The sequence below is a fragment of the Mobula hypostoma genome, chromosome 7 (assembly GCF_963921235.1).
Source record: "Mobula hypostoma chromosome 7, sMobHyp1.1, whole genome shotgun sequence".
Taxonomy (NCBI): Eukaryota; Metazoa; Chordata; class Chondrichthyes; order Myliobatiformes; family Myliobatidae; genus Mobula; species Mobula hypostoma.
The window spans coordinates 169,468,794-169,495,974 of record NC_086103.1 but is presented as its reverse complement, the minus strand read 5'-3'; the positions used below and the strand labels follow the sequence as shown (position 1 = coordinate 169,495,974).

The following is a 27,181-nucleotide window of genomic DNA, read 5'->3' as shown; positions in this document are numbered from 1 at the left end:
GTGCCGTGATTTGGAATGCTCTCAGAACATATGGAGAACCATTAAAATGAGACTGCACAGCAGACTAACCCACCCCCCTCAGAATTTGAGTGGAAAGATGATTTTTTACACAAGTAGTGAGTGATAACTGGAACTTGCTGCCAGAGGAGGTGAAGGAATCTGATAATGATCAAAAGGACTTCATAAACAGAATGACGAGCTCTGAAGATCTTTACCACCTTATCTACCTCATTGTGGCCCCTGCCCTTTTCTACTTGCACTGCTCATTCTCTGTAACTGCAATACTATATTCTGCAGTCTATTTTTTTTCTGGTACATTCACATAATTATTATGTCCAGATGGCACACAAACAAAAGCTTTTCACTGTATCTTTTAACAGATTCAATGCCAAAATGTTTGAGACATTTAGACTGTCACATAAATAGGCAAAGTACAGACAGATATGGACTTAAAGCAGGCAAAAAGGAATTAGTTGTGATGAGGAGAAATAGTCAGCATGGAGTTGTGGGCCGAAGGGCCCATTTCTGTGACACTGTTACTCTACTAAATTATGTATTTTTATTGTTGGATGGTAGCAATCTCACATTAATATGCTGGCGTGTCTGTTTAAGTATGTGACATTGGAATGCACAATCAAATTTCTACTAACATGCACCGTGAGATGCAAATCCACAATAATACTGCAGACAGAGAAGACATAAAAGACCGCAGACGTTGGAACGTAAGATAAAAACAGAATATCAGAAGCACTCTGTAGGTCAACCAGCATCTGTGGAGCCAAAAGATATAAGTCAACATCTGAGATTGAGACTCTGCTTCAGAGCTGAGGGGGAAAAGGAAAGACTGCCAGGGTCTAGCAGTATGTAGAGGGATGTGATAGAGGCTGGTAGGTGAGGAGATGATGGGCAGATAGAACCTGTGGGAAAGGGATATGATATTTGCTGCTTACGTTGTGAATGGTGTTAGAATGCTCTCAGGAGATATAAAGAACTATTCAAACAACCAGCCTCCAGCCCTCAGAATTTCTGTGTTATGTGTTAATGTTGTTATGTGTTGAACCTTGCGGGCATGGTTTGTTGGCGCTGGAATGTATGACGATATTTGCAGGCTGCCTACAGCACACCCTTGGGTGTGTTGGTTGTAAACACAAATGATGCATTTTACTGTATGTTTTGATGTAGAAATTTATTTCAATAAATAAAATTAAATTGAAATCCTTAGACACAAAAGAAATTGAATAGGCTTGAACCAGAGACTGAAACTACCCACCCTTTCAATTTCCACAATGTGAGGAGGGATAAAATGATCCCTAGTTCATCATAAGATGGCAATATTTCCCCAATTACTTCACTCACTAATGTGAAGTACAAAACACTTCACTATACATACCATTTTATTTATAACCAATATAGGTGTCCAATACATCTGTCAATGAGCCAGAGATGGGCTGTGGTTTATAAATTAAACGAAACGGACTGCAGTGAGCATCAGGAAAAGTTTGACCAACTGGGCTAAAGACCTCCAGAAGTTTCTTTTAAGATTATCATAGGATTTGATAGGTTTTATATGCAAGGAAGATGCTTCCACTTGGAGATAAGACTGAAACCAAGTGTCCGTAACTGTGTCTACTCTAACTAATGAAAGAAGTTGTAAATTCATGAGAAGCTTTTTTACCCAAAGAGAGATAAAATCATAAAAATTAACTAGCATTCAGCCCCAAGATCTGCTCCCCCATTCAGTGCAGATTAGTCTCAGTTCTGGTTGTCCCATTATGGAAAGGATGTGAAGGATTTGGAGAGGGTGCAGAAGAGGTTTACCAGGAATGCTGCCTAGATTAGAGGGTATGAACTATAAGGAGACATTGGACAAACTTGGTTTGTTTTCTCTGAAACAGCAAGGCTGAGGAAAGATCTGATAGGCATAGACCTTAAGACCAGAAGACCATGAGGCATAGAAGCAAAATTAGACCATTCAGCCAATCAAGTCTGCTCCGCTATTTGATCGTGTCTGATTTATTATTCCTTTCAACCCCATTCTCCTACCACCTCACCATATCCTTTGACGCTCTTACTAATCAAGAGCCTGTCAACCTCCACTTTAAATATACCCAGTGACTTGACCTCCACAGTCATCTGTGGTAATGAATTCCACAGATTCACAATGCTCTTGTTAAAGAGGTTCCTCCATCTCAGTTCTAAAGATCTCTCATGTATTCTGTAGCTGTTCCCTTTAGTCCTAGACTCCCCCACTATAGGAAACATTCTCCTCATGCCCATCTATCAAGAGCTTTAGCTAGTCAGCCAGTATCTTTTTCCTAGGGTTGAAATGGATCATACAAGATTTTTTTAACCAGGGTTGAAATATGTAATACAAAATTTTCTTTGTTATTTATTCTTTATTGTTGCTCATTTAGAGCAGTGGACATGCCAAGCAGGATTCTTTAATGCTCCTCTTGCACAATGTAGGAAGGTAGAGAGACCTCCGGTGTCCCTGATAATTAACCTGCAAGGAGTGCATCCAGTTGCAGCTTCTAACAGACCGTGTTAAAGAGTTGGAGCTGAAACTGGATGAACTCCAGATCATTCGGGAGGCTGAGGGGTTGATGGACAGGACATACCCAAGGTGCAGGACACAAGTGAATGGGTGACTGTCAGGAAGGGTAAATGGATAGGCACCCAGTGCAAAGTGCCCCTGTGGCTGTCCCCGTCAACAATAGGTATACTGCTTTGGATTCTGTTAGGGGGTTAACCTAGCAAGGGAAAGCCACAGTGGTCGGATCTCTGGCACTGAGTCTAGCTCTGTGGCTCACGAGGGAAAGGAGGAGGAGAAGCAAGCTACAGCAACAGGAGATACATTGTTTAGGGGAACAGAAAGGAGATTTTGTGGGTCAGAACCATATTCCCAAATGTTTTGAAGCCTCCCGGGTGCCAGGGTCGGAGACATCTTGGATTGAGTCCGGAGCAAGGGTGAGCGGCTGGTCAGTACCAATTACATGGGTAGGAGGGGTAACAAGGTCCTGCAAAGAGAATGCAGGGAGTTAGTTAAAGGGCGGAACCTCCAGAATTGTGATCTCAAGATTGTTCCCCGTGCCCTGTACAAGTGAGGCCAGAAATAGAAAGATCATACAATTTAACACACGGCTGAGGAGATGGTGCAAGAGGGAGGTCTTCAGATCTTTGGATCATTGGGCTCTCTTCCAGGGAAGGTGGGACCTGTGCAGAAGGGACAGTTTGCACCTGAACCTGAATATCCTAGTAGTAAGGTTTGCTAGTACTGCACGGGGTGGTGGTTAAACTAGGATTTTAGGGATGGGAACCAGAGCACCAGACCAGATAGTGGAGTGGCTGTGCAGAAAGGTGATGTTAAGCCTACATACGAAGTCAGGACTCAAAAGGTTCAACATAGTAGGACTAATGTTCTGAGCTGCATATATTTCAATGCAAGGAGTAACGTAGAAAAGGCAGATGAGCTTAGGACTGATCAATATCATCAGGAATTATAGCATTATAGCTATATTTTCTTGCAGGAGGAGCAGGACTAGCAGCTCAATATTCCAAAATTCTCTTGCTTTAGAAGTGATAGAGCAGGAATTGAATTGAATTGACTTTATTCCTTACATCCTTGATATACATGAGAAGTAAAAATCTTTATGTTACATCTCTGTCTAAATGTGCAATGTGCAATTTATGGTAATTTTAAATAAATATTATGTACAACAGGACAGTCAATATAACATAGAAATACAATTGTATCAGCATAAATTAATCAGTCTGTTGCCTGGTAGAAGAAGCTATCCCAGAGCCTGTTGGTCCTGGCTTTTATACTGCAGTACCGTTTTCCAATGGTGGCAGCTGGAACAGTTTGTGTAGTGCTGGAACAGTTCAGTGTAGTCTCGTCAGCAAATTTAATTAGCAGATTGGAGCTGTGGGTGGTGACAGTCATGAGTATACAGAGAGTAAAGGAGGGGGTTTAGGACACAGCCCTGAGGGATTAAAGGGGAAGGAGTAGGATTACTGGTCAGGGAAAATGGCACGGCGGTGCTCAGACAGGACAGTCTGGAGACCTCATCTATTGAGACTTTATGGGTAAAACTGAGGAATAAGAGAGGTACGACCACATTAATAGGATTATATTATAGACCACCGAACAGTTCATGGGATTTAGAGGAGCAAATTTATAGAGAGATTGCAGACTGTTGCAAGAAATATAAGATTGTGATAGTAGGTGATCTTAACTTTCCACATATTGGCTGGGACTCTCATATTGTAAAAATGTTTGATGGGAAAGAGTTTGTCAAATGTGTTCAGGAAAATTTCCTTAATCAGTACATAGAATTCCCAACTACAGAGAATATGATACTAGATCTCCAATTAGAGAATGAGACAGGGCAGGTGACCCAAGTTTGTGTATGGGAACACTTTGTATCCAGTGATGGTAATGCCATTAGCTTCGAGGCAATTATGGAAAAGGATAGTTCTGGTTGCCAGGTTGAGATTCTAAATTGGAGAAAGGCCAATTTTGATGGTACCAGAAAGGATCTGGCCAAGTGCGGACTGGGACAGGTTATTTTCTGGCAAATGTGTACCTGGTAAGTGGGAGGCCTTCAAAAGTGATATGTTGAGAGTATAGAGTTGTAAGTTCCTGTCAGAATAAAAGGCAAGGATAACAAGTTTAGGGAACTTCGGTTTTTGACAGATATTGAAGCCCTAGTTCAGAAAAAGAAGAAGGTACGTAGTTGTTATAGGCAGATAGGAACAAATGAGGTATTGAGGAGTATAAGAAATGCAAGAGGCCATAAGACCATTAGACATAGGAGCAGAATTAGGCCATTCAGCCCATCAAGAATGCTCCACCATTCCATTATGGCTGATTCCAGATCCCATTCAACCCCATACATCTGCCTTCTCACCATAGCCTTTGATGCCCTGACCAATCAAGAAACTATCAACTTCCTCCTTAAATATACCCATAGATTTGGCAGAGCATTGCACAGATTCCTTCTTACCTTTGTTCTAAAGGGTTGATCTTAATTTTGAGGCTGTGCCCTCCAGTTCTGGATTACCTTCACCAGAAGAAACATCCTTTCCACATCCACCCCATCTAGTCCTTTCAACATTTGGTAGGTTTCAATGAGATACCCCTGCATTCGTCTAAATTCAAAGCTGCAAAACGCTCCTCGTATGTTAACCCCTTCATTCCCAGAATCATCCTTGTGAATCTGCTCTGGACTCTATCAAATGTCAACACATCCTTTCTGAGATAAGGGCCCAAAACTATTGGCAATACTCCAAGTGTGGCCTGACTAGTTAGGCATACTAGATGCGCCAAAGCACCTGTTTCTGTGCTGTAGTATCCCATGACTCAAAAATGGACTGCATTTTATGTTAGAGGGCGTAAGTTCAAACAAGACATGGGGGCAAGTGTTTTACACAGAGAAGGCACTGCCTGGGGTGGTGATGGATGTAAATCGGTTGAGGACATTTAAGAGTTTTTTGGATAGGCACATGGATATGGAAAAAACGAAAAGACATGGACTTTGTGTAGGCAGAATGCAATCATTTAGTTGGGCTTTTGAGTAATTCAAGATAATAGTCTGCACAGCCTGTATTATACTTTTTTTACATTCTATCTATAGCCGTCTGGTAGTGTAGTGGCACTTGCATAGGACTTTGAGGCAAGTGGCTTCTTGCATGCTTCCCATCCATGCTGGGTTAAGCATCAAGCTAGCAACTCAGCCTCAAAAGAAAGCAGACAAACAATGCTAAAGGAACGGCAAGGTTCCGCCTGATGTGCTACAAGGCATGGAAAGGAACGTCAACAACAATATTCTATCTATAATCTCTTACTGCAACGTCACTTTCCTGCATTAACCACATGTCCCTTGATTCCCTTGATGTGTATAAGTTAATCAGTTTCTATCTCAAACAACTATTGTAGATTGTCAACAGTTAGCACAGATCCCTGTGCACCCCACTGGTCACAGCTTCTTGACTGTCAAATCATACAGCACAGAAACAGGCCCCTCAGTCCAACTTGTCCATGCTATCCAATTTGCCTAACTGAGCTGGTCCCATTTGCCTGCATTTGGCCCATATCTCTCTGAACTTTTCTGTCTTTTAAATGTCAGAATTGTATTTGCCTCTACCACTTCCTCTGGCAGCTTGTTCCATATACTGTAAGTATCTACCTACATGTGAAAAAGTTGTCCCTCAGGTCCCTTTTAAATCTTTCCCCTGTCACTTTAAATCTGTACTCTCTAGTTTTGGTCTCTCCTCCCTTGGGAAAAAGCCTGTGTCTATTCACCTTATCTAGGCGCCTCATAGATTTTATAAATTCCTGCAATGTCACCCCTAAGCCTCCTATGCTCCAGAGAAAAAAGTCCCAGTCGCTCTAGCTCTCCCTCTTACTCAACCTTTCAAAGCTGGTAGAATCCTAGTATATCGCTTTTTGCACTCATTCCTATCTTAATCTTCTCTCCATCATCTCATTGTAAGTCCAACCAATACACAAGCTCTAGTTTTCTTTATTAACCTCTTGCTAGTTTTGTTGAATAATCTCTTGCATGTGATACCTAATCAAAGGTCTTCTGAAGGTTTAAATGCACCATATCAATTCATTTGCCATTTTCTACTCTGCTGGTAGCAACCTCAGAAAATTTCAAAGGACTTCTCAAGCCTAATTTTCCTTTTATAGATTTATGTTGACTGCCCGGTCCTACCTTAAAATTTTATTTTGAACATCAAAATGCCTGGTTAATAATCTTGGAGTTGGTTAAAATGGCCGGAACAACAGAATGGGCCGAAGGGCTTGTAATGTTCTATATTCCATGTTCTATGTTCTAATAATAGAATCCAGCATTTTGCTTCCACCTCTGTCAGGATAGCTGGTTCTTAGTTCCTTTTTCCCCCTCTCCTTCTCCCTTAAAAGACTGGGGTTACATTTACATTGTACATTAAGAACTTGCTCACACAAGAAATAGCAGAGGCACATAGCACAGATATCTTTAAGAGGAAGTTAAAGGCGTGAAAGAGAAGAAACAAAAGGATGGGAGATACAGTCAGAAAATTTGGATGGGATGGAGAGGGAGGCTTCTCCCTGTACTGTAGAGCTGATGGCCTGGGTCTATTGGAAACAGCTGTGGGAAAAGGATCACAGACACTTACAGCCCAACAGTATCCAGGCACATTCAACCAGTAGACATTCCCTCTTCTCATTGCTGCCATCAGAGAAGAGGTACAGGAGCCTAAAGAGACACAATCAACTTTTTCAGAACAGCTTCAACCACCACCATCAGATTTCTGAATGGACAATGAAACAACCCATGAACACTAATTCACTATTCTTGCTTTCACTTTGCACTACTTACTTAATTTAATATACAATTACATATAATTACTTAATTATACATAATTATATATTATAATTTATGGCATATCTTTATGTACTGCACTGTAGTGGTGTTGTAAAATAACAAATTTCACAATATATGTCAGTGATAACAAACCTGATTCTGATTCTGGAATTACCCAATCATCCTGTTTCTGCCCTAGAATAAGGCCTTTCTATTTATCAAATTTATTATCATCTGCAGAAAGTAATGCAAACACTCTTTCACTTGCACCACCCTGTCTTACCCTAGTTACTGCAGACACACGCTGTTGTCACCAAACAGACATCTGTCAGTACATTTATCTTTCGTCTATTTCATGTGGGCACCATTGCAGACATACAATGGAGCCTAAGACTTCAAACACCATGCACTTTAACCGCCTGATGTTAAGCAGTGAACAGCCTTCCTTCTAGTTCCAAATGAGTAGGGTGAACTTGGAAATTACAAACAAAGGATCTCATGTAAACTTTATAGCCTTTCAAACCCGTTCTGACATTCAAAAAGGGCTATGAATCTTCTCTCTTTATTCAGTACACCTTTAACAGCAGGGGGTACAAGAGATGGCCCATTAAAAAGAAGAACAGCCAAAAGGCTGGCAAATACTTTCTTAACTCCAAGCAATAATCAAACTGGATAAGTCAGAGATGATCTGCACAGCACTGTTGTAATGCATGGTTATTTGGGTTACTGTCACCTTCCTGTCAGCTTGAACCAGTTTGGCCATTCTCCTCTGATCTTCTCATTAACAAGGTGTGTTTGCCCACAGAACATCCACTCTTCAGATTTTTAAAAAATTTTTTACACTATTGTCACATAAACTTTAGAGACTGTATATTGTGAAAATTCTACGAGATCACCAGAATACTCCAACCATCCTGTCTGGTATCAACAGTCATTCCATGGTCGAAGTCGCTTAGATCTCATTTATTCTGATGTTTGGTCTGGACAACAACTGGACCTCTTGACCATGTCTGCATGCTTTCATGCATTGAGTTGCCGCCACATGATTGGCCGACTAGATATTTTCATTAATGAGCAGATGTAAGGGTGTACCTGATAAAGTGGCCACTGACTCTGTGTGTGTGTGTGTGTGTGTGTGTGTGTGTGTGTGTGTGTAAAACCATATACGACCTTGAAATGTACTTTCTTGTAGGCATTCACAGTAGAACAAAGAAATAAAATAGAATCAGTGAAAAACTACACACAAAGTCTGACAAGCAACCAATATGCAAAAGAAGACAAACAGCATATTCAATATAATAATAATAATAATAAATAAATTAGTTAATAAATAATACTGATAACATGAGTTGTAGCATCCTTGAAAGGTAGTCCCTAGGTTGTGGAAGCACGTTTTTGATTTCAGTTATGCTCTTCAGATTCAGCAGGCACTCCAAATGAAAATAATTTGCAATATTATTCATCAAAAATTTCCCTACTGATGTGGATCTTCACAATAATCAACAGCCAAAAAAACAAAGAAACAACTGAGAGCAATAATAGCAATGATATTATCTCAATATATCACCATCAATTGAAGAAATGTGCAGGACAGCTCTTCAGAGACTGAGAACGAAACTTGAACAATATTAGAAATACTCAAATTAAATGCACATTTCCAGCTTCCACTGAGCACTTCAAACTCCTGTGCAGCACATGGGTAAGTATGTCCCTAATGTTCAATCCTGTGCATAGCAACATCGAAACTAGAAATGACCTGTTGATGGAGTCATCTACTGTATCAGGTGTTCCCAGTGCATCTACATCATTGATACCCAATGAAGATTAGGGGACCACTTTATTGAACAGCTTCCCTCTATCTGCTGCAAAAGAAAGGATCTCCTGATGGCCACCCATTTCAATGTGATTCCCATTCACAATCTCACGTCAGCCTATGGCAGGGGTTCCCAAACTTTTTTATGCCATGGACCCTTCCCATTAACTGAGGGGTCTGTGGATCCCAGTTTGGGAACCCCTGGTCTATGGCCTCCTCTACCGCCGTGATGAGGCCAAACTCAGGGTGGAGGAGCAACACCTCCTGTTCTGTTTGGCTAGCCTCCTGACTGATGGACTGAGCACTGATTCCTCCAACTTCTGGTAATTTCTCATTCCCCCTTCATCTCTCTTTTTGTATTCCCCCTTCTCTTCTCCACACATGCGCTTCACCTCCCCCTGGTTCCCTTCCTCCTTCGCTTACTTACGTGGACCATTGTCTGCTCCTATCAGACTCCTTCTCCTACATCCCTTTATCTCTTCCACCTATCATCTCTCAGCTTCTTACTTCACCCTTCCGTCCCCCACCCACCCATCTTTCCAGTCATCTGGTTTTACTTATCACCTGTCAGCTAGTATTCCGTCCCCTCCTCCCACCTTCTTGTTCTGGCTTCTGTCCCCTTCCTTTCCAGACCTGATGGAAGGTCTTGGCTGAGAGTGTACTTTGCATCCAGCCTCTCAGCTTTATATCAGGGATTAGATTCCAATGTTTAATGCAGCTCCATTCTTTCGATTGGGTCGCCAAATTGGGCTAATCTTTTTTTTCTTTATTTACTTAATCTTTCTGTTTTTAAGTAATTTCCAGCACTTTTTCATGTTTTGAAGTCCATTGTGTTCACTCGTTATATGTTGTGTTGTTTGACATGGGCAATCAGGGTCTTTCCATGACCATGATTGCTCTTGACAAATTTTTCTACAGAAGTGGTTTGCCTTTGCCTTCTTCTGGGCATTGTCTTTACAGGATGGGTGACCACATTAACAAAACTCTACAGACACTGTCTGCCTGATGTAAGTGATCGCACAACCAGGACTTGTGATATGCACCAGCTGCTCATACGACCATCCACCACCTGCTCCCATGGTTTCACATGACCTTGATTGGGGGGCGGGGGGGATCCTAAGCAGTTATTACCCCTTGCTCAAGGGTGACCTGCAGGCTAGCAGAGGGAAGGAGCGCCTTACACCTCCTTAGGTAGAGATGTATTTCCACCCTGTCAGCCAGTAAGTCCATTTTTTATGTTGTTATTTTTTGATGATGTTTTATTATTTAAGTTGATTATTAAACAGGCTATAATTTAATCGTCTCTGACTAAAGGCATTTGACAGCAGTGAGTTTCAGAAGGCCTTTAGGGTGGTGTGGTGAGGGTAGGGGGTGTTTGGAGGTGAGCTTCACTGTCGCCCACCTAAGACTTAGTCACCGTTCCACTGCATCAGCCAGATCTGAAACTCACAGGACGAAAACAGCAACTGTGGGCAATGGAATAGGAATGGAATTAAATGCGGCTAAGTATTCTAGGTGAGAAAGCACAGTCCATCAAGATCAAGGACATCTTCTATCCCACTGCTATATGAAACAGTTCCCAAGTACAACAAGATGGACTCTTGGCATCACAGTCTACCTCAATGTTGTCTTGCACTTTGTTGCCTGCACTGCATTTTCTCTGTACATTTAACACTTCAATCTGCATGCAATTTTTGCTTTTCCTTTTGCTACCTCAATGCACTGGTGAAATGCAATTATCTGTATGGATGGCAGGCAAAACAAAGTTTTCAATGTACAGATGACAATAATAAATCATTTACCAAAAATTTTCCAATGCCTAGTATAGCTTCCTTCATTTTTTGCTCAACTACTTTATTTATTAATCTTAGGATTTATTTACCAAATTGAAGTAGGAGACTTGAGGCTTTGGTTGCCTGATACATGGTAGCATAGTGGTTCTCACAATGCTTTACAGTACAGGTGACCTGGGGTTCAATTCCTGACACTGTCTGTAAGGAGTTTGTACATTTTCCTCGTGACCACGAGGGTTTCCTCCGGGTGCTCCGGTTTCCTCCCACAGTCCAAAGACCTACCAGTTGGAAGCTTAATTGGTTATTGTAAGTTGTCTTGTGATTAGGCTTGGGTTAAGTCGGGGGTTGCTGGGTGACATGGCTTGAAGAGCTGGAAGGGCCTATTCAATGCTATATCTTAATGAATAAAATGAATAAATGAATACTTGAATTAAGTCAGGATTCAAGGTATAGATGTTGATTGAAAACCAATATTGCCCATTAAGGGGTTAAGTCAGTTTCAGCAGGGAAATGGAGAAAGCTACACCTAAGATTGGGATTCTTCTTCGACTCAATAAACCTGCAAACCAATAACATACAGGATTCTGTATACAGCTTTTTCTTCTTCTCTGATCTGTTCCATGATTTATACATGTGAATATTGAGGGCTTTCTGCATCCCTTTGTGATTTTACTCTGGTCAAAAGTCACCAAACTAAACTGTACAATTATATTAATGAGCATGTGGCAAAGAGAGTGAGCGACTGCCAACCACCCTATCACAACATTACCGACTCATTTATATCCTAAAGGCATATATCAAATGAAAGGGAAATACAATGTGTCCTTACACAGTCTGACATTTGATTTCTTTGGCGGCCATTATTTTGCTTTTGCTTCCTTTTGAACGTTTTATTCTTGTGTTCATCAAAGTGAAAAAAGTAGCAATGATCAGAGTAAACTTCTTATCTCCTTTCAATGGCCAACCTCAGAATCAAGAGCAATTAAACCAAACATCACCAGGATATAAAAAAAAGTGAAGAGGCAAAGAGATAAATCAAGGATGACTTCAAACAAACTTAACTTTTAGCTCCCTATGAATTTTGGAAAATTAAATCAGATAAGTTACGTGATACCCCGATCCCTCATCTGACCAATATCAAAGAGAGGGGCGAGTGTTTTATAACAGAATGGCGGGTGCCTGGAATATGCTGCTTGGGGTGGTGGTAGAGGCAGATACATTAGAGAAATTTAAGAGAATATTAGAATGTGAGGAAAATGGAGGGATATGGACATTGTGTAGACAGAGGGGACTGGTTTAGTTACCTATCCCATTTGATTACATTGTGGACCGAAAGGCCTGTACATGTGCTGTTCTGTTCTATGTTCTATGTTCTATCCCGTATGTGCAGTCGAAGCATTTTACCTTGCTTTAGAGTTCCTTGGATTGTAAGAGCGTCCTTAGAGAGGATCAAGACCAAATTACGTGCATATTTGTGGCTAACAGTGGAAGATGGCTTCACTATATTTCAGAGATCAGTTACCATGGGACAACTCCTGTACCTTTATACCTGGATTAATCAGCTGGCAATACAAAGCCTGATGTGACTCACCAAACTCTTGCAGCTAGTACACTAGGATGGCATCTTTATTTTCTTTTAAATTTAGACATACAGCATGGTAACAGGCCTTTCTGACCCAGTGAGCTCCCATGCCAGCCATTTACACCAGTGTGACCAATTAACTTACTAACCTGTACCCAGATATGTCAGCCCAGATCCCGAGGTGAGGCGAGGGTCAATTCTGCTCGCTCTTCCGCAATGTCTACTCCTCTCTCCATGGCACTGAGGCTGTGCAACCGCTCCAACTGCTCCAGGCTGTGTGTCTGCATGCTTCACGGTGATTTGCCTCGCTGTGTGATGAACTGAGACTATCGCTATGGGCCTTTTCGGCTCCAGGTCTATGGACTCAGTTCCGCTCTGAATGCTGTCTCTTGCTTTTATTGTTTGCACGGTTTGTGGTTTGTTTTTTTTTTCCCCTCTCTGCGCATTAGGTTTTGATCTTTTTTTAACTGGGTTCTTTCAGGTTCCTTCTTTCGTGGCTGTCTGTGAGCAGACAAATCTCAAGGTTGTATAATTTATACATACTTTGAAAATGAATTTACTTTGAACTTTTAACATCTTTGGACTGTGGGAGGAAACTGGAGCACTGGGAGGAAGCCCATGCAGGCACTGGGAGAACAAACAAACTCCTTACAGACAGCGGCAGGAAATGAACACAGGTCACTGACACTGTAATCGTGATACATGAACCACTATGCTTTCATGCCATCCCTTACTACCATGACACCAACTGCCTTGATAGAGACTGATGTCCATTTGTTGAGAGAACTAAGGTCAAGAGAATGAGAACTTGTACCGAAACATCCCAAGGTGCAATGGTGCTGCTGAACCCACACACCACCCAACAATGGGCCAAATGTTGGAAACAAATTGGAGGGTAGAGGTAACATAGTGACATAACTGAAATTCAGTTTTATGGCCTTTCAGAATTAGAATCAGGTTTATTATCATTGACATACTATATGTCATGAAATTTGTTATTTTGAGGCTGTGGCCAAGTGGTTAAGGCATTGGACTAGCGACCTGAAGGTTGTGAGTTCAAGCCCCAGCCGAGGCAACGTGTTGTGTTCTTGAGCAAGGCGATGACACCGGTGCCAAGCTGTATGGGTCCCAATGCCCTTCCCTTGGACAACATTGGTGTCATGGAGAGGGGAGACTTGCAGCATGGGCAACTGCTGGTCTTCCATACAACCTTGCCCAAACCTGCGCCCTGAAGAGTGAAGACTTTCCAGGCGCAGATCCATGGTCTCGCAAGACTAACGGATGCCTTTACTTTAGAACATGAAAAATTACTAAGTTACATTAAGAAATATGTAAAAGAAATACTGCAAAAAGAGAATAAAATAATAAGGTCATGTTCATGAGTTCACGGACTGTTCAGAAATCTAATGACAGAGGAGAAGAAGCCTTTCCCAAACATTGAGTGTGCATCTTCAGGATCCTGTGTATCTTCCCTAATGGTAGTAATGAGAAGAGGGCAAGTCCTGGGTGCTGAGGATCCCCAGTGAAGATGTACTTGACAGTGCATGACAGATTCAGATTATTTATCACATGTACAGTGAAACATTCAGTGAAACTTGCTGTTTGTGTTAACAAGCAATACAGTCTCAGGATGCATTGGAGGCAGCCTGCGTAAGTGTTGTAACACATTCTGGTGCTAACACAGCATGCCGCACTGTTCAACAGAACAACACAGAACACATAAGCCCTTTTCCTCCCACTCACAGACATTGATACCAAAGACATAACAAAAACTGCACCATGAAAGAGATTGATTAAATGTGAATTTTGCAATGGTGTGAAGAGCTGTCTGCTAGAAAGTCATATCTTTAGATAGAGGAATGGTTTGATGATAACAATTGTAGATAATTGTTATAGATTATTTAGAATTAATAGATTGTAATTATAGGTAAGAGAAATTTACTATGATAATCGTTGACAGAATTTGCTATCTTTCCCACTTGTACAATTGCATGCTATCCTGAAATTGGACAATGACCATACCCCACCCCCACCCTTGCAAACTACACTGCATACTATTCCATCCTATTGCTTTCAAATTATATATATATACTGCATAATTGTTGACAAAACAATAGATGATATAGTTTGTTTTGAATCATAATTCTGTTGAAAACTATACAAGTCATCGGAGCATAATGAAAGAGTTCTGATTTTACCTATGTCTATAATTTGATTTTTTCCATAAGTTACAAAATACAAAATACTGTGTGTATGGACCATATCTCCATACACACAGTGGCCACTTTATTAAGTACTTCATATACCTTAAAAAGTGGCCACTGAGTATATGTTCCTGCTCTTCTGCTGATGTAGCCCATCTACTCAAGGCTCGGCATTCAAAGGCACTCTTCTGCACACCATTGTTGTATTGTGCGGTTATTTGTGCTACTGTCACCTTCCTGTCAGCTTGAAATAGTCTGGCCATTGTCCTCTGATGTCTCTGATAAACAAGGCATTGTCACCCACAGGACTGCTGCTCACTGAATGTTTTTTCTTGTTTTTCACACCATTCTCTGTAAACGTTAGAGATTGTTGTGCATGAAAATCACAACAGATCAGAAGTTTCTGAGATACTCAAGCCACTCAGACTGGCACCAATAATCATTCCACCGTCAAAGTTTCTTTTCTTCCCCATTCTGACGTTAGGTCCAACATTTTCTCTTTTGTTTCAATCACTCTGAAGATTCCTTCAACACACTTAGAAGTTGCTGGTGAACGCAGCAGGTCAGGCGGCATCTATAGGAAGAGGTACAGTCGACATTTTGGGCCGAGACCCTTCATCAGGACTAACTGAAAGAAGGGATAGTAAGAGATTTGAAAGTGGGAGGGGGAGGGGGAGATCCAAAATGATAGAAGAAGACAGGCGGAGGATGAAGGGTCTCGACCCGAAACGTCGACTGTACCTCTTCCTAGAGATGCTGCCTGGCCTGCTGCGTTCACCAGCAACTTTTAAGTGTGTTGCTTGAAATTCCAGCATCTGCAGATTTCCTCGTGTTTGAGTGAAGATTCCTTCCTTTTGTTCCTCCCCATATGTTATTGGCTAAAGGAGTTAATCATGTTCTTCTCTTTGAAAGCATGTTAAAAAGCCCTACCTGCCCCATGAGCCCACACCACCCAATTACACTGATGTAACTAATTAATCCACTCACCCATGTGTATTTGGAATGTAGGGGAAAACCAAAGGAAGTTCACATGGCCAAGGGGAGACTGTACAAACTCCTTACAGTCAGCAATGGGAATTGAAGCAACACTCACAACATGCTGGAGGAACTCAGCAGGTGATGGTAGCATCCATGGAAACGATCAGTCAACCTTTCCGGCCAGAACCCTTCATCAGGACTGAAGAGGGAGGGGACAGGGGCCCTATAAAGAAGGTGGGGGGAGGGTGGGAAGGAGAAAGCTGGTAGGTTCCAGGTGAAAAACCAGTAAGGGGGAAGATAAAGGGGTGGGGGAGGGGATAGGCATTCTATAATGGGTAGTAGAAGGAGGCGGAACCATGAGGGAGGTAATAGGCAGCTGGGGGAGGGGGCAGAGTGAAATAGGGATAGGGGAAGGGAGGAGGAGGGAATTCCCGGAAGTTGGAGAATTCTATGTTCATACCAAGGGGCTGGAAACTACCTAGACGGTATATGAGGTGTTGGACCCAGCTCGCTGGTACTGAAAAGCATTTGGCTAACCACTACACTACCACGTAACAGGCAACCAAAGTCTCAAGTCACCAGCAATATAATAGCATTATGCTAACCACTTCAATACTGTGCCACCCAACCGTTCATTCAGATCAAATGCTTACACAGCACATTGAGATAGAACAAGTTAAAATGATTGCCACAGAGAAAGTGCAGTTTGGGCGAACAAAAGGTTACAGAATAAACTCTTCTTGGCCTTCCAGCGAGATACAGGTATTGATTTTAACTGATGTTTCGATGACAAACTCTACTATCTTCATCAGGGATGATGCCTGGGTATGGCTAATCCGGTGGTACTTACATCCCCGTAGTCCATCCCTCCTGGAAGCCCAAGAAGAGTTTATTCTTCAACCTCTTGTTTACCTGAACTACACTTTCTCTGTGGCAATTACATTGTCATTGTTTTAACTTTTTCTATCTCAATGCAATGTGCAATCATTGTCTCCCGACTGGTTAATCCTCATCCAATCAGGTTTCCGCTGCCCCACCTTGTTTACAATCAAAGATCATAATTTGGTCAATTGTGATGTCAAGAGTCCAATTTATCATACCAGGCAACTACTTAAAAGTCTTATAACAGTGAGGTAAATGCTCCCCTCGAGCCTGATAGGACATGCTTTCAGCCTTTTGTGCCTTCTGCCCAATACAGTACTGCAGTATCAGTGTGTTCAAAAAAGCAGAACATATCCAGCATTAGATTATCCCTCAGGATACCAGTTTTACACACCTCTTCTCAGTGCTAACGTAAACTTTCAGATTTTACTGACAATCATTGAATCTCAGAACATTTATGAGACAGAAGGAGTATTTTGCAGCTCATTGTGTCAGTGTCAAATGAGAAAATACCTGGAGAGACAGGAGACTGCAGATGCTGGAATGGAGCAAATTTCTTTAACCAGGGAGTGGTGAACCTGTGGAATTCATTGCCAATGAATGCTGTGGAGGCGAAGTCATTGGTTATATTTAAGGCAGAGGTTGATAGATTCTGGATTAGTCAGGGCATAAAGTGTTGTGGGGAGAAGGAAGGTGCTTGGGGCTGAGAGGGAAATGGATCAGCCATGATGAAATGGTGGAACAGACTCGATGGGCAAATGGCCTAATTCTGCTCCTAAATCTTATAGTCTTATAGTCAAATAACCTAACTGCTGGAGGTACTCAGCAGGTCAGTCAGCATCTGCAGAGGAAAATGGACAGTCGACATTTTAGGTTGAGAACCTTCACCTGAACTGAAAGAGTGGAAGGAAGATATTCAGTTTAAAGAGGTGACAGGTGGGTGGGGCAAGAGCTTGCTAGCAATAGATGGATCCAGGTGAGGAAGGGTGCTGGAGGGAAAAGTGGAAATAGTGACAGAGGCTGGGAGGTGATTAATGGAGGTGACAAAATCTGATGGGAAAGGAAGGTGGAGCATGGAATCAAATAGAGGGTGGAGAGGGTAGTTGGAAACAGTAGGCAGCAGGGACTCAGTGGAAGGAGTGTGTGGGTGATAAGCAAAAGGAGTAGTTGGAAGAAGGGATAGAAACAAAGTGATGGGAAGCTGGGCTGGGTGTATGAGGAACTGGATAGACCAGAGGACAGAGAAAATGGACAGAGGGAGAGCAATTAGCTGATAATGGAAAATTCAATATTCATGCCATTGTGTTATTTCATTTATTTCATTAAGATATACCATGTAGAATAGATCCTTCTAGCCCAACAAGGTGTCCTGTCCAGCAACCCACTTATTTAACATTAGCCTAATCACAGGGCAATTTATAATGACCAATTAACCTACTAACCAGTATGTCTTTGGACTGTGGGAGGAAACTGGAGCACCTGGAGGAAACCCACGCAGTCATGGGGAGGACATACAAACTCCTTACAGACTCAGCCAGAATTCAACTCCGAACTCCAACACCCTAAACTGTAGTAGCATCACACTAACCACTGCGCTACTGTGGTGACCACAGTTCCAGTTGTAGACTACGAAGGCAGAATATGAGATCCTCCAGTTTGCGTTTGGCCTCAAGGCTGAGGATAGACAGGCCGGTGTGGGAATGTGAAGGGGAATTAAAATGGCCTGTAAACAGGAACTCCAAATGGTCATGGTTGATGATGCACGGGTGCTCGGCAAAGTATTCTGTACTTGGTCTCACTGCCCTAAAGGAGGCCACAAGCAGAGCACCAGATGCAACAGGCAAGATTGGAGGAGGTGCACTTGAATCTCCAAATCAGCTGAAAGGATTGAAGGGATTTAGGTCCCTGGAAGGTAGTGAAGGAGGAAGTGATGGGACAGGTGTTACACATCTTATGGTTGCAAGGAGAGGTGCTGAGAAACGGGATGGGATGGATGGAGACGAGTGAGGGAGCCAGAGTCAAGGAGAGAGTAATCCCTGTAGAAAGAAGGAAAGGTCGGGAAAGGGGGGCGTGACTGGTGATGGGATCACAGTGTAGCAGGCAGAAATGTCAACAAATCTACTCTGCCCAATCCCACTGTTCCATTGAAATTAAGCCTTCTACCTCTGCTTATTATGGTGCTCAAACTCATTTCAAGGAAGATTTATCTTAAATATACAATTTAGTAATTGATCTCCTTCATGGAAAATGGTTAAAAATTTCATAAGTGCATCAGTACCACATAAATATGAGCTTTCCAGTGATGTTCTTATTTCCCTGTTCACTAATATATAAACGGGTTCATGTTATTTTAGAATCACATGAGATCTCACCTTTGTTCTGGTCTTGGATTTTTTGTGCTTTGCATTCCACTGGATGTAACAGAGGTACAACAAGTCCTTGGCCTGGTTTCTTGTATGTTACAAGGAGATTTTCTATGCTACTGAAATAACGAGGAGGAATGCCTTTCAATGTCTGTTGCAGGAAAGAACAAAATGAAAAGAAATTAGATTCCTACATCGGATGGTTCAGCTTGAGACAGAGTTCATCATGCTAGCTGGTAACCACACGAAGCCTAATGCATCCTGAACCAATCAACATTGTCAACCCCTCCCCTGTCACTTAGTTGCTTCCCTCCCCCAGCCCCAGACCCATATACTTCTTCCTTTATGATGTAAATTGAAACCTACCTTTATGAATCATAGTCCCACAAGGGCCCAAGCTGACCATTAAGCAGCAATTTACAGTACATCAGTGCTATTTTTATTCTCTTCTGATCCGCACCAACTGCCCCAGATTCTGCCTCTGTCCCACACATTAAGTGCAACTTACAGTAGCCAGCACTTTCACGATCTTCAAATCTGGAAAGAAACTGGAGCGCACAGAGATAGATCGAGTGGGTAGCCAGTGACTTTTTCCCAGGGCGGAAATGGCTAATACTACGGGGTATAACTTTAAGATGATTGGAGGGAAGTACAGAAAGATGTCAGAGGTAATTTTTTACACAAAGAGTGGTGAGTCCGTGGAATGCACTGCCAAGTGTAATCGTAGAGGCAGATACATTAGCGACATTAAAAAGACTCTTAGATAGGCACATAGATGATCAAAAAGTGGAGGGAATGTTTAGATTGATCTTAGAATAGGTTAAAAAGTCACCACAACATTGTGTAGCAAAGGACCTGTACTGTGCTGCAATGTTTTATGTTCTTTGTCCTATGAAAGTGTATCACAAGAGTGTACACACCACACAGACAGCTCCCTACTTTGGGACACTGGAGGCCTCTATCAGCATGCTCCACCGTGATGCCCTTTACACTCAGCTTCAGAACACCACGACTAAACCCCTCACTTCTGGTTTGGCCAGACATTATTCAACAATCAGTGCCTGTGCAAAAGTCTTGGGCAGATATATATATTCAGGGTGCAAAAGATTTCTGCACAGTACTGTAGTAATTCTATATATTGCACTGTACTGTTGCCGCTAAAAAAAACAAATTTCATGACATATGTGAGTGATAATAAGCCTGGTTCTGATATGGGTCTCTATTATCAGCAGAGAGTGGGAAGGAGGCAGGGAGAGAGGAATTACGGTTGGGAAAAGGGAAAGGGAGAGAGGAGGGAGTAGGAAGCAGAGAGACATTCTGTAGTGAACGATAATCCAATTGTTTGGAATCAAATGACTTTGGCTGGTATCTCAAGGCTGGGATTATCTGCACCCACATCGTCCCCCTCCCCTGGCAATCCTCTGCCACCTGTCCCACACACCCCTCCTGCAGCACTCCACCATCACCGTTGCCAACACTCTTTGCTCCTGCCAAATTTACAAGCTCACTCTCTGCTCCACCTTGACAAGTACAGTACTGTAAAAAGTCTTGGGCACCCTAGGTATATAAGAATAGGTATGTGCCTAAGACTTTTGCACTGTACTGTAACTCGAAGAGTGCTTTAGCACATCCTTCTATGTTATAGGAGTTATATAGATATTTGAGATACAAGAGAATGCAGACACTAGAACTCTGGAGCAATAAACAAAATGCTGGAAGAACTTTTCAGCAGTTGAGGCAGTATCAATAGACATTCAACATTTGAGTCGAGACCCTTCATCAATGTTACAGAAATGTTTATTGCTTTGTTCAAAACTCCCAGTATTAATCAGTGTGTCTGAAAATGAAGCTGCAACATGCAATATTTCCAAGCAAGAAAATCATCTTCAGGAATGCTTCTTCTTTCCTGGGGTGTCATTACAGCATCAACATCCAAGGTTCAATTCTGCTGCTGTACCTGTAAGGATTCTCCCGGTGACCATGTGGATTTCCTCCAGGTTTCCTCCCACATTCCAAAGATGTACGGGTTAGTAGGTTAATTGGTAACATGGGTGTAAGTTGGACTGTAACCATGATGTATCCCGAAATAAAAACTCAATTCAGAGCCATTTCAGGTTAAGAAAGGTAGATTATCATCTGAATACTGTTGCATCTCTGTTATTTTCTGATCCTTAGGGTTCTTCCAAGCATCAAGAATGGTGAGGAGTCTTCATTCTTAACGATCGTTTATTCTAAAGTTCAAACAAACAGACAAATACTAAGCAAACTAAGTGAAGAGCTGAGAAGCAAAGCGGAGATTCAATGATAAACAACTTTGGAGAAGACAAAAAGAAAAGAGAAGATGGAGACTCTGAAAAATCCATCACCTTTATAATTGAAATAAGAGAAATTCTTTAGCTAATAATAATCCTATCAATGGTTGCACAGTGCTGGCTCGAAGGGCCGAAGGGCCTACCTATTGTCTATTGTCTACATCACATGGCCAATGTGCTAACACTTAGCCAATGAAAAATAAGAAAGGAGATAAACTATCATGTAATTGCTGCACCCCTTTCCGCCAGCAAGTGGGGATGAACCACCACATACTGGACTGTGTAAAATAGAAGACTTTGTCAAAAAGTACAAATAATTAAACTACAACTTTAGTCTTACATTAATTCATCGAAATGTCTTTTAAAAAGAAATTAAAAAGGGGAAGTTAACAACAAGATCTGGGATGTTCCTGTAAAGCCATCCCTGGAAAACGTTATAGGGCTATTAAAACAAAGAAGTTCATGCCATCTTAAATGTCTTTCCCCTCAGGCAGTTAATCTGATCAGTCATTGCAGTTAGCAAACCACTCCCCCAACCCGACTTTATCTATGGCCCCCATCACTGCACCGCACTTTCATAATGCATTATAAATATACAGTAGTATTTATGTATTTATGCACTTATTTCATATTCATGCTTTAACGTCTTAACTTTATTTAGTTTTTTACTCTTTATAATTGGTGAATGTTGTTTTTTGTTGCACATTGGGCCAACATACCACAGCAAATTCTTAATACATGTATTATATATGGTAAGTTGATAAAAAAAGGAAGTTGGTAAAGTTGTACAAGTATAACATGAGATTAGGAGATATGGAGATGTGGGTGTAGTTGTGCTGAAGCATATGATCAGCCAGGATCATATTGAATGGTGAGACCGAAGGGTCTTTTTCTATGTTTCTATGTATTCAAATACACTAGCAATTTTTTTTTACTTTAGTGAAGCAGATGATTCTTTCAAAACAATCCAGTACTTTCAAAGGTTACCATTATTGTAAACAGTCTTGTTTAGTTTCCATTTTATAAGGCCATAGGACATAAGAGCAGAATTAGGCCATTAAACCCATTGAGTCTACTCCACTACTCCACTATCATGGCTTATCTATTTTCCCTCTCAACCTTATTCTCCTGCCTTTTTCCCATGAGATTTGACACCCTTACTAATCCAGAACCTATCAATCTCCACTTTAAATATATCCACTGACTTGACCTCCACAACCACCTGTGGCAATGAATTCCACAGATTCACCATCCTTTGGCTCAAAAAATTCCTCCTCATCTCTGTTCTAAGGGGGCATCCTTCTATTCTGAGGCTGTGTCCTCTAGTCCTATTCTCTTCCACTACTGGAAACAAATTTCCACGTCCACTCAGTCTGGACCTTTCAATACTTCTTTAAAAAACATACATATTTTTAATTACTATTGTCACTTCTTTTTCATCTTCTTCTTAGATAGTTCTTTGGGAATAAAGAGAACTACTTCTTCTGTGAGTTTCTGAGTCACTATTAAGGCTAATATGAGGACTACAGACTCTTCAACAGGTGGGGAAAGAAGTACCAGACATGGTGGTAGCCACCATGGTGGGATCTGGACTCATGGTTCTAAAGTGCCTGTTGCTATTCCAGTAATTCAACCATTGCACCACTGCTTGTTATAAGAATGGATATGGGAGATTAGGTTTGCTGCAGCAACAGCTGTTACTCAAATCAATCACTGCAGTTTCCTTAGCATATTTATGATATCATGCTTTATGACTGTCAACTTGTCCAAACACACAGCACTCTTGTGAATTTCACCCAATCATTTGACTGACACCCCATCCCATCAGATTGACACATAACTTGAGCAACTTTGATCAAGCAATCCAAATGGCAGCAGGAATTCATATTTCAGAAGAGCAATAACAACCACCTCCTTCCGGTTCCATCAAACTTCTTTTCTGAGCCAACAAAATATTAGACGGAGACTCAAAGACACATCAGTGTGTCTAGTGTGGGCTAAGAGTTTAGGCCAGCTATTTTTTTCTAATCCTCCATGAGGAAGACCACTCCTGGTGTTGAACAAAAGCCCTTGTCTCATTATATTTTCCTGACGTTGAAATTGAAGCAGCTGGAATTAAGTACATTAGTTGTTCATGAATATGTGCAGTTGATAAGAGGGTATATTTATAGTTCTTTTACTTCCCTACATTTTCACTTGATTTCTTTGTTCAAAGTTTTATATTTGTCACTGTTCTTTGGCGTAGTCTTCTGTCTTTCTTTCATCAGATCCAGAATTTCATCTGTCATCCATTTTTTCTTTTTCTTTTCTTCTCTTTTTCAGTTTTACTTCATTACTACATCCAACACTTTGAACTTCAACCATCTTGGTGTGTACTCCACTGTCAGTGCTTCAAGTCTGTTCTTTCCTGTTAACAGTATATTTCATCTTCATGTTCACAATGGTCAACTGCACATGACATTCATGAGTTACATCAAGGGATGGACAGGCAAAGGTTTTGAAGAGCTCATTAGAACTTCTTAGATTAAAGACCAATGGAAGACCATGATAACCCATATCATACGACATGGCACATGAGAATGATATTCATTGTATGGACGTATAAGTATATGGAGAATATATTTATTCAGCTGCAGGATACAGGCTTTGCTGGCTATCCATTTATTGCCCATCTCTGAAGAGCTTGTAGACCAGATTTTGAGGCAGATAATTGGCAATTTGTTTATTATTGTCTTGTGTATCGAGGTAGAGTGAAAAGCTTTGCTTTGGATGCCATCCATACAGATTCATTTCTTCACATCAACAGATCAAAATAGTAAAAGGGAAAAGCAATAGCAGGAAGCAGAGTGTAGTGTTATAATAACTGAGAAAGTGCAGTGCAGGCAGGCAATAAGTTGCAAAGCCATTATGAGGTAGATTGCCAGGTAAAGAATGATACAAGGGGTTAATTCAATAGTCTTGTTAACAGCAAGACAGCAGCTGTGCTTGAGCCTGGTGATATATGGTTTCAAACTTCTGTACCTTCTTCCCAAAGGAAGAGGAAAAAGGGAGAGAATGACCAGGGTAGAAGGGGTCTTTGATCATGTAAGGCTGTTCTTCCAAGCCAATGAGAGAGTTTATGAAGGGATTTCCATGATGTGCTGATCTGTGTCCACAACTCTTTGCAGTCTCTTCTGGTCTTAGGTACAGCATCTGCCATGATGGATCCAGGCTATTCTATGGAGCATCAATGAAAATTGGTGAGGGTCATTGGAGTACATGCCAAATTTCCTTATCCTCCTCAGGAAATAGAGGTGCTAGGGGCCATGGCATCTATATGTTTGAACCAGAACAAACAGCCAACCACATTGTTGTAGGTCTGATGAACAGGTCAGACTAGAGAATGGTATTTGATCTTTGGTGCTAATGAACCAGGTGAGATTTTACTATAATTGTCACTACACTAAAACTAGCTTTTCTTTTAAGCTCCACTTTAGCTAATTAACTGAATTTAAATTTCCTCCTTGTCAATGGTGGGATTAATACTCATGTCTCTCGATCAATAGTCCAAGTCACCATTATTTGCCTAGTCACATAAACTATCAAAACTTGGAATCTGGTTTAATCAATTGATTAAAGCTTTCATTTCCTTTCTACTTGTAGGTAGCTCACTGTTTTGTACTAAATATAGACACACCGAAGCAATTAAAATCATTTCACTCCTGGGTTGCTTCTGTCTTAGATTCATCAGGCCACCATTTAGCTGACTCTGTGTAACTGTTTGCTGAAACTACAAGATGTTTAAGGTTAGTTTCTCTTGACTTAAATTCAAGGCTACACTGTGAAACAAGCCAAGACAGTCTTGTGAAAAGAGCCAAGGTAATAGAGCTAAAATAAAAAATAATTGGCATTTGTGGTCTTGAACGAATTAAATCCCTCATGGCTTCATGTTCACAAAACACTTGTGCAACAGTGAATTAACTCTGACAGTGTTCGTGAGAAGGGGCCAATAAATATCTTTGCCTGGAAGTTCATCCTTGTATAGAATAGAAAATATAGTACTATCAGCTTGCTCTGTTTTGAAACACGTTTGTTTTTCACAGAAAGTGCTTTCCCATCAATTCAGTTGAGAGGAATAGTTGCAAGAGACTTTGATCGCTGTGAAGATTTTGTAATGTTTTTCAGTATCTTTCAGGCCGTGAGGTTTTAAAGATCAGTTAAAACTGTTTAGAAGTCTTCAATAATTTTTAATTTTGAACAGGCTCAATCATATTTCAAATTTTACACTTTTGCAGAACATTCTATCAAGTCTGTGATGGCTCGCAGAGCAAACCCATCAATCCCACAGCTCCACTTATCTCTCTCTAAAGTTTAGAACAGAAATCAGCAAGAATTTCATTAGCCATACAGTAGTAAATCAGTGGAATTTATTGCCATGTGCGGCCATGTTATTGTTTATATTTAAAACAGAGTTTCATAGGTTCTTGATTAGTCAGGGCATCAAAAGTTACGGGGAGAAGGCAGGAGAATGGGTTTGAGAGGGATGATAAAATAGCCATGATGGAATGGCGGAGCAGAATTTTTGGGCCGAATGGTCTAATTCTGCTCCTGTGTCTTATGGTCTTATAGTAATCTATTTCCAGTTATATGCCCGTCAATTTCCACCCCGTCCCCCAATCTCTTCTTTTATTCTCAGGCAATAGAGTTAATTTAAAATGATCCATTATCTTCAGATTCACAGTTTCTGTTCACCGTGGTCCAATCTCCCAATGTGCTCACATACATGCCACCACAGCCACCCAATAGAGCAGAGCCATCTTCCTCTTCTGAGGTTAGAGCTCTTCTGGTTCTAGGCTCCACCACTACAGGAAACATCCTCTCCACATCACTCCATGTAGACCTACTGTACTGCCTTTGGTTCTTCTGTCAATTAGTTTTAAACTGTTACATATTAGGAACTATAGTGAAGGGATGGAGAGAGTTCCTTACGATGATGGAAATGTATTACTGCTGGGGGAATTCATTTTTAAGCTGATGCATGACACAGATGCCCAGCTCAAGTACTGCTTTGTACAAAGCATTAATCACTTGCATTGCGTACCCTAAAAGTGAACACAACCGTCAAAAAAGGAATACAAGCCCATTGAGTACAGACATGGGGAAAACAAAATGCCCTCGGCACCTAGGTTTCCTGACCTCAAACGGCAGGAAGACTTAAAGAGAGCTATCTGACGGGGTATAGGGACGATGTTACGGTTGGGGCACAGGGGTGAAACTGCATCTTGTACACAGAAGCAACAGTCCCTGTGATTTTTTTTTACAACCATTGCCCTGAGCTGGAAATTTTTACATGGCCTGTAAACTGCGCAGTACTTTAAGTGTTTTTTTTTTGTAATATGTATACTATGAATATTTAGAATGAAAACTGAAAAATCACATACTTTGGATTTTATGTATTAACTGAGGGGTATAATGAAATACAGTACAACAAAGAGATCCTTTCATGTTTCAAACAAGGGAAACTCTGCAGATGCTGGAATTCCAAAGCAACACACACAAGATGCTGGGGTACCTGAGCAGGCCAAGCAGCATCTACGGGAAAGATTAAACAGTCAACATTTCAGACCGAGTCCTGATGAAGGATCTCAGCCCGAAGCATTGACTGTTTGCTCTTTTCCATACAGGCTGCCTAGCCTGCTGAATTCCTCCAGCACTTTGTGTGTGTTGCTTTCAAGTTTCATAAACTTTTTCTCATCTGTCTTTATTACAAACCCATTGTCTATAAACGCTGTCCAGATTAATTTTGCATCCAGATGAAAGATACGTCTTGATTTTCATGAGATCATCCAAATGTTCCATTTGTAGTCCGTTTCTGGATTTGTATTTGATTAAATTCATTGAAACTGAATTTTTGCAACAAGAC

At 41.2% G+C, this 27,181-nt stretch overlaps 1 protein-coding gene across 1 annotated transcript in view; it reads right to left on the bottom strand.

Moving 5' to 3' along the window:
• The window catches only part of LOC134349753 (SH2 domain-containing protein 1A-like), a 105,212-nt gene that overhangs the window by 32,511 nt on the left and 45,520 nt on the right, over nucleotides 1–27,181 (bottom strand). The window contains exon 3 of the mRNA XM_063054568.1: nucleotides 18,977–19,118. Coding sequence (XP_062910638.1) covers nucleotides 18,977–19,118 — 142 coding nt within the window. The remainder of the gene's footprint in view (nucleotides 1–18,976; nucleotides 19,119–27,181) is intronic.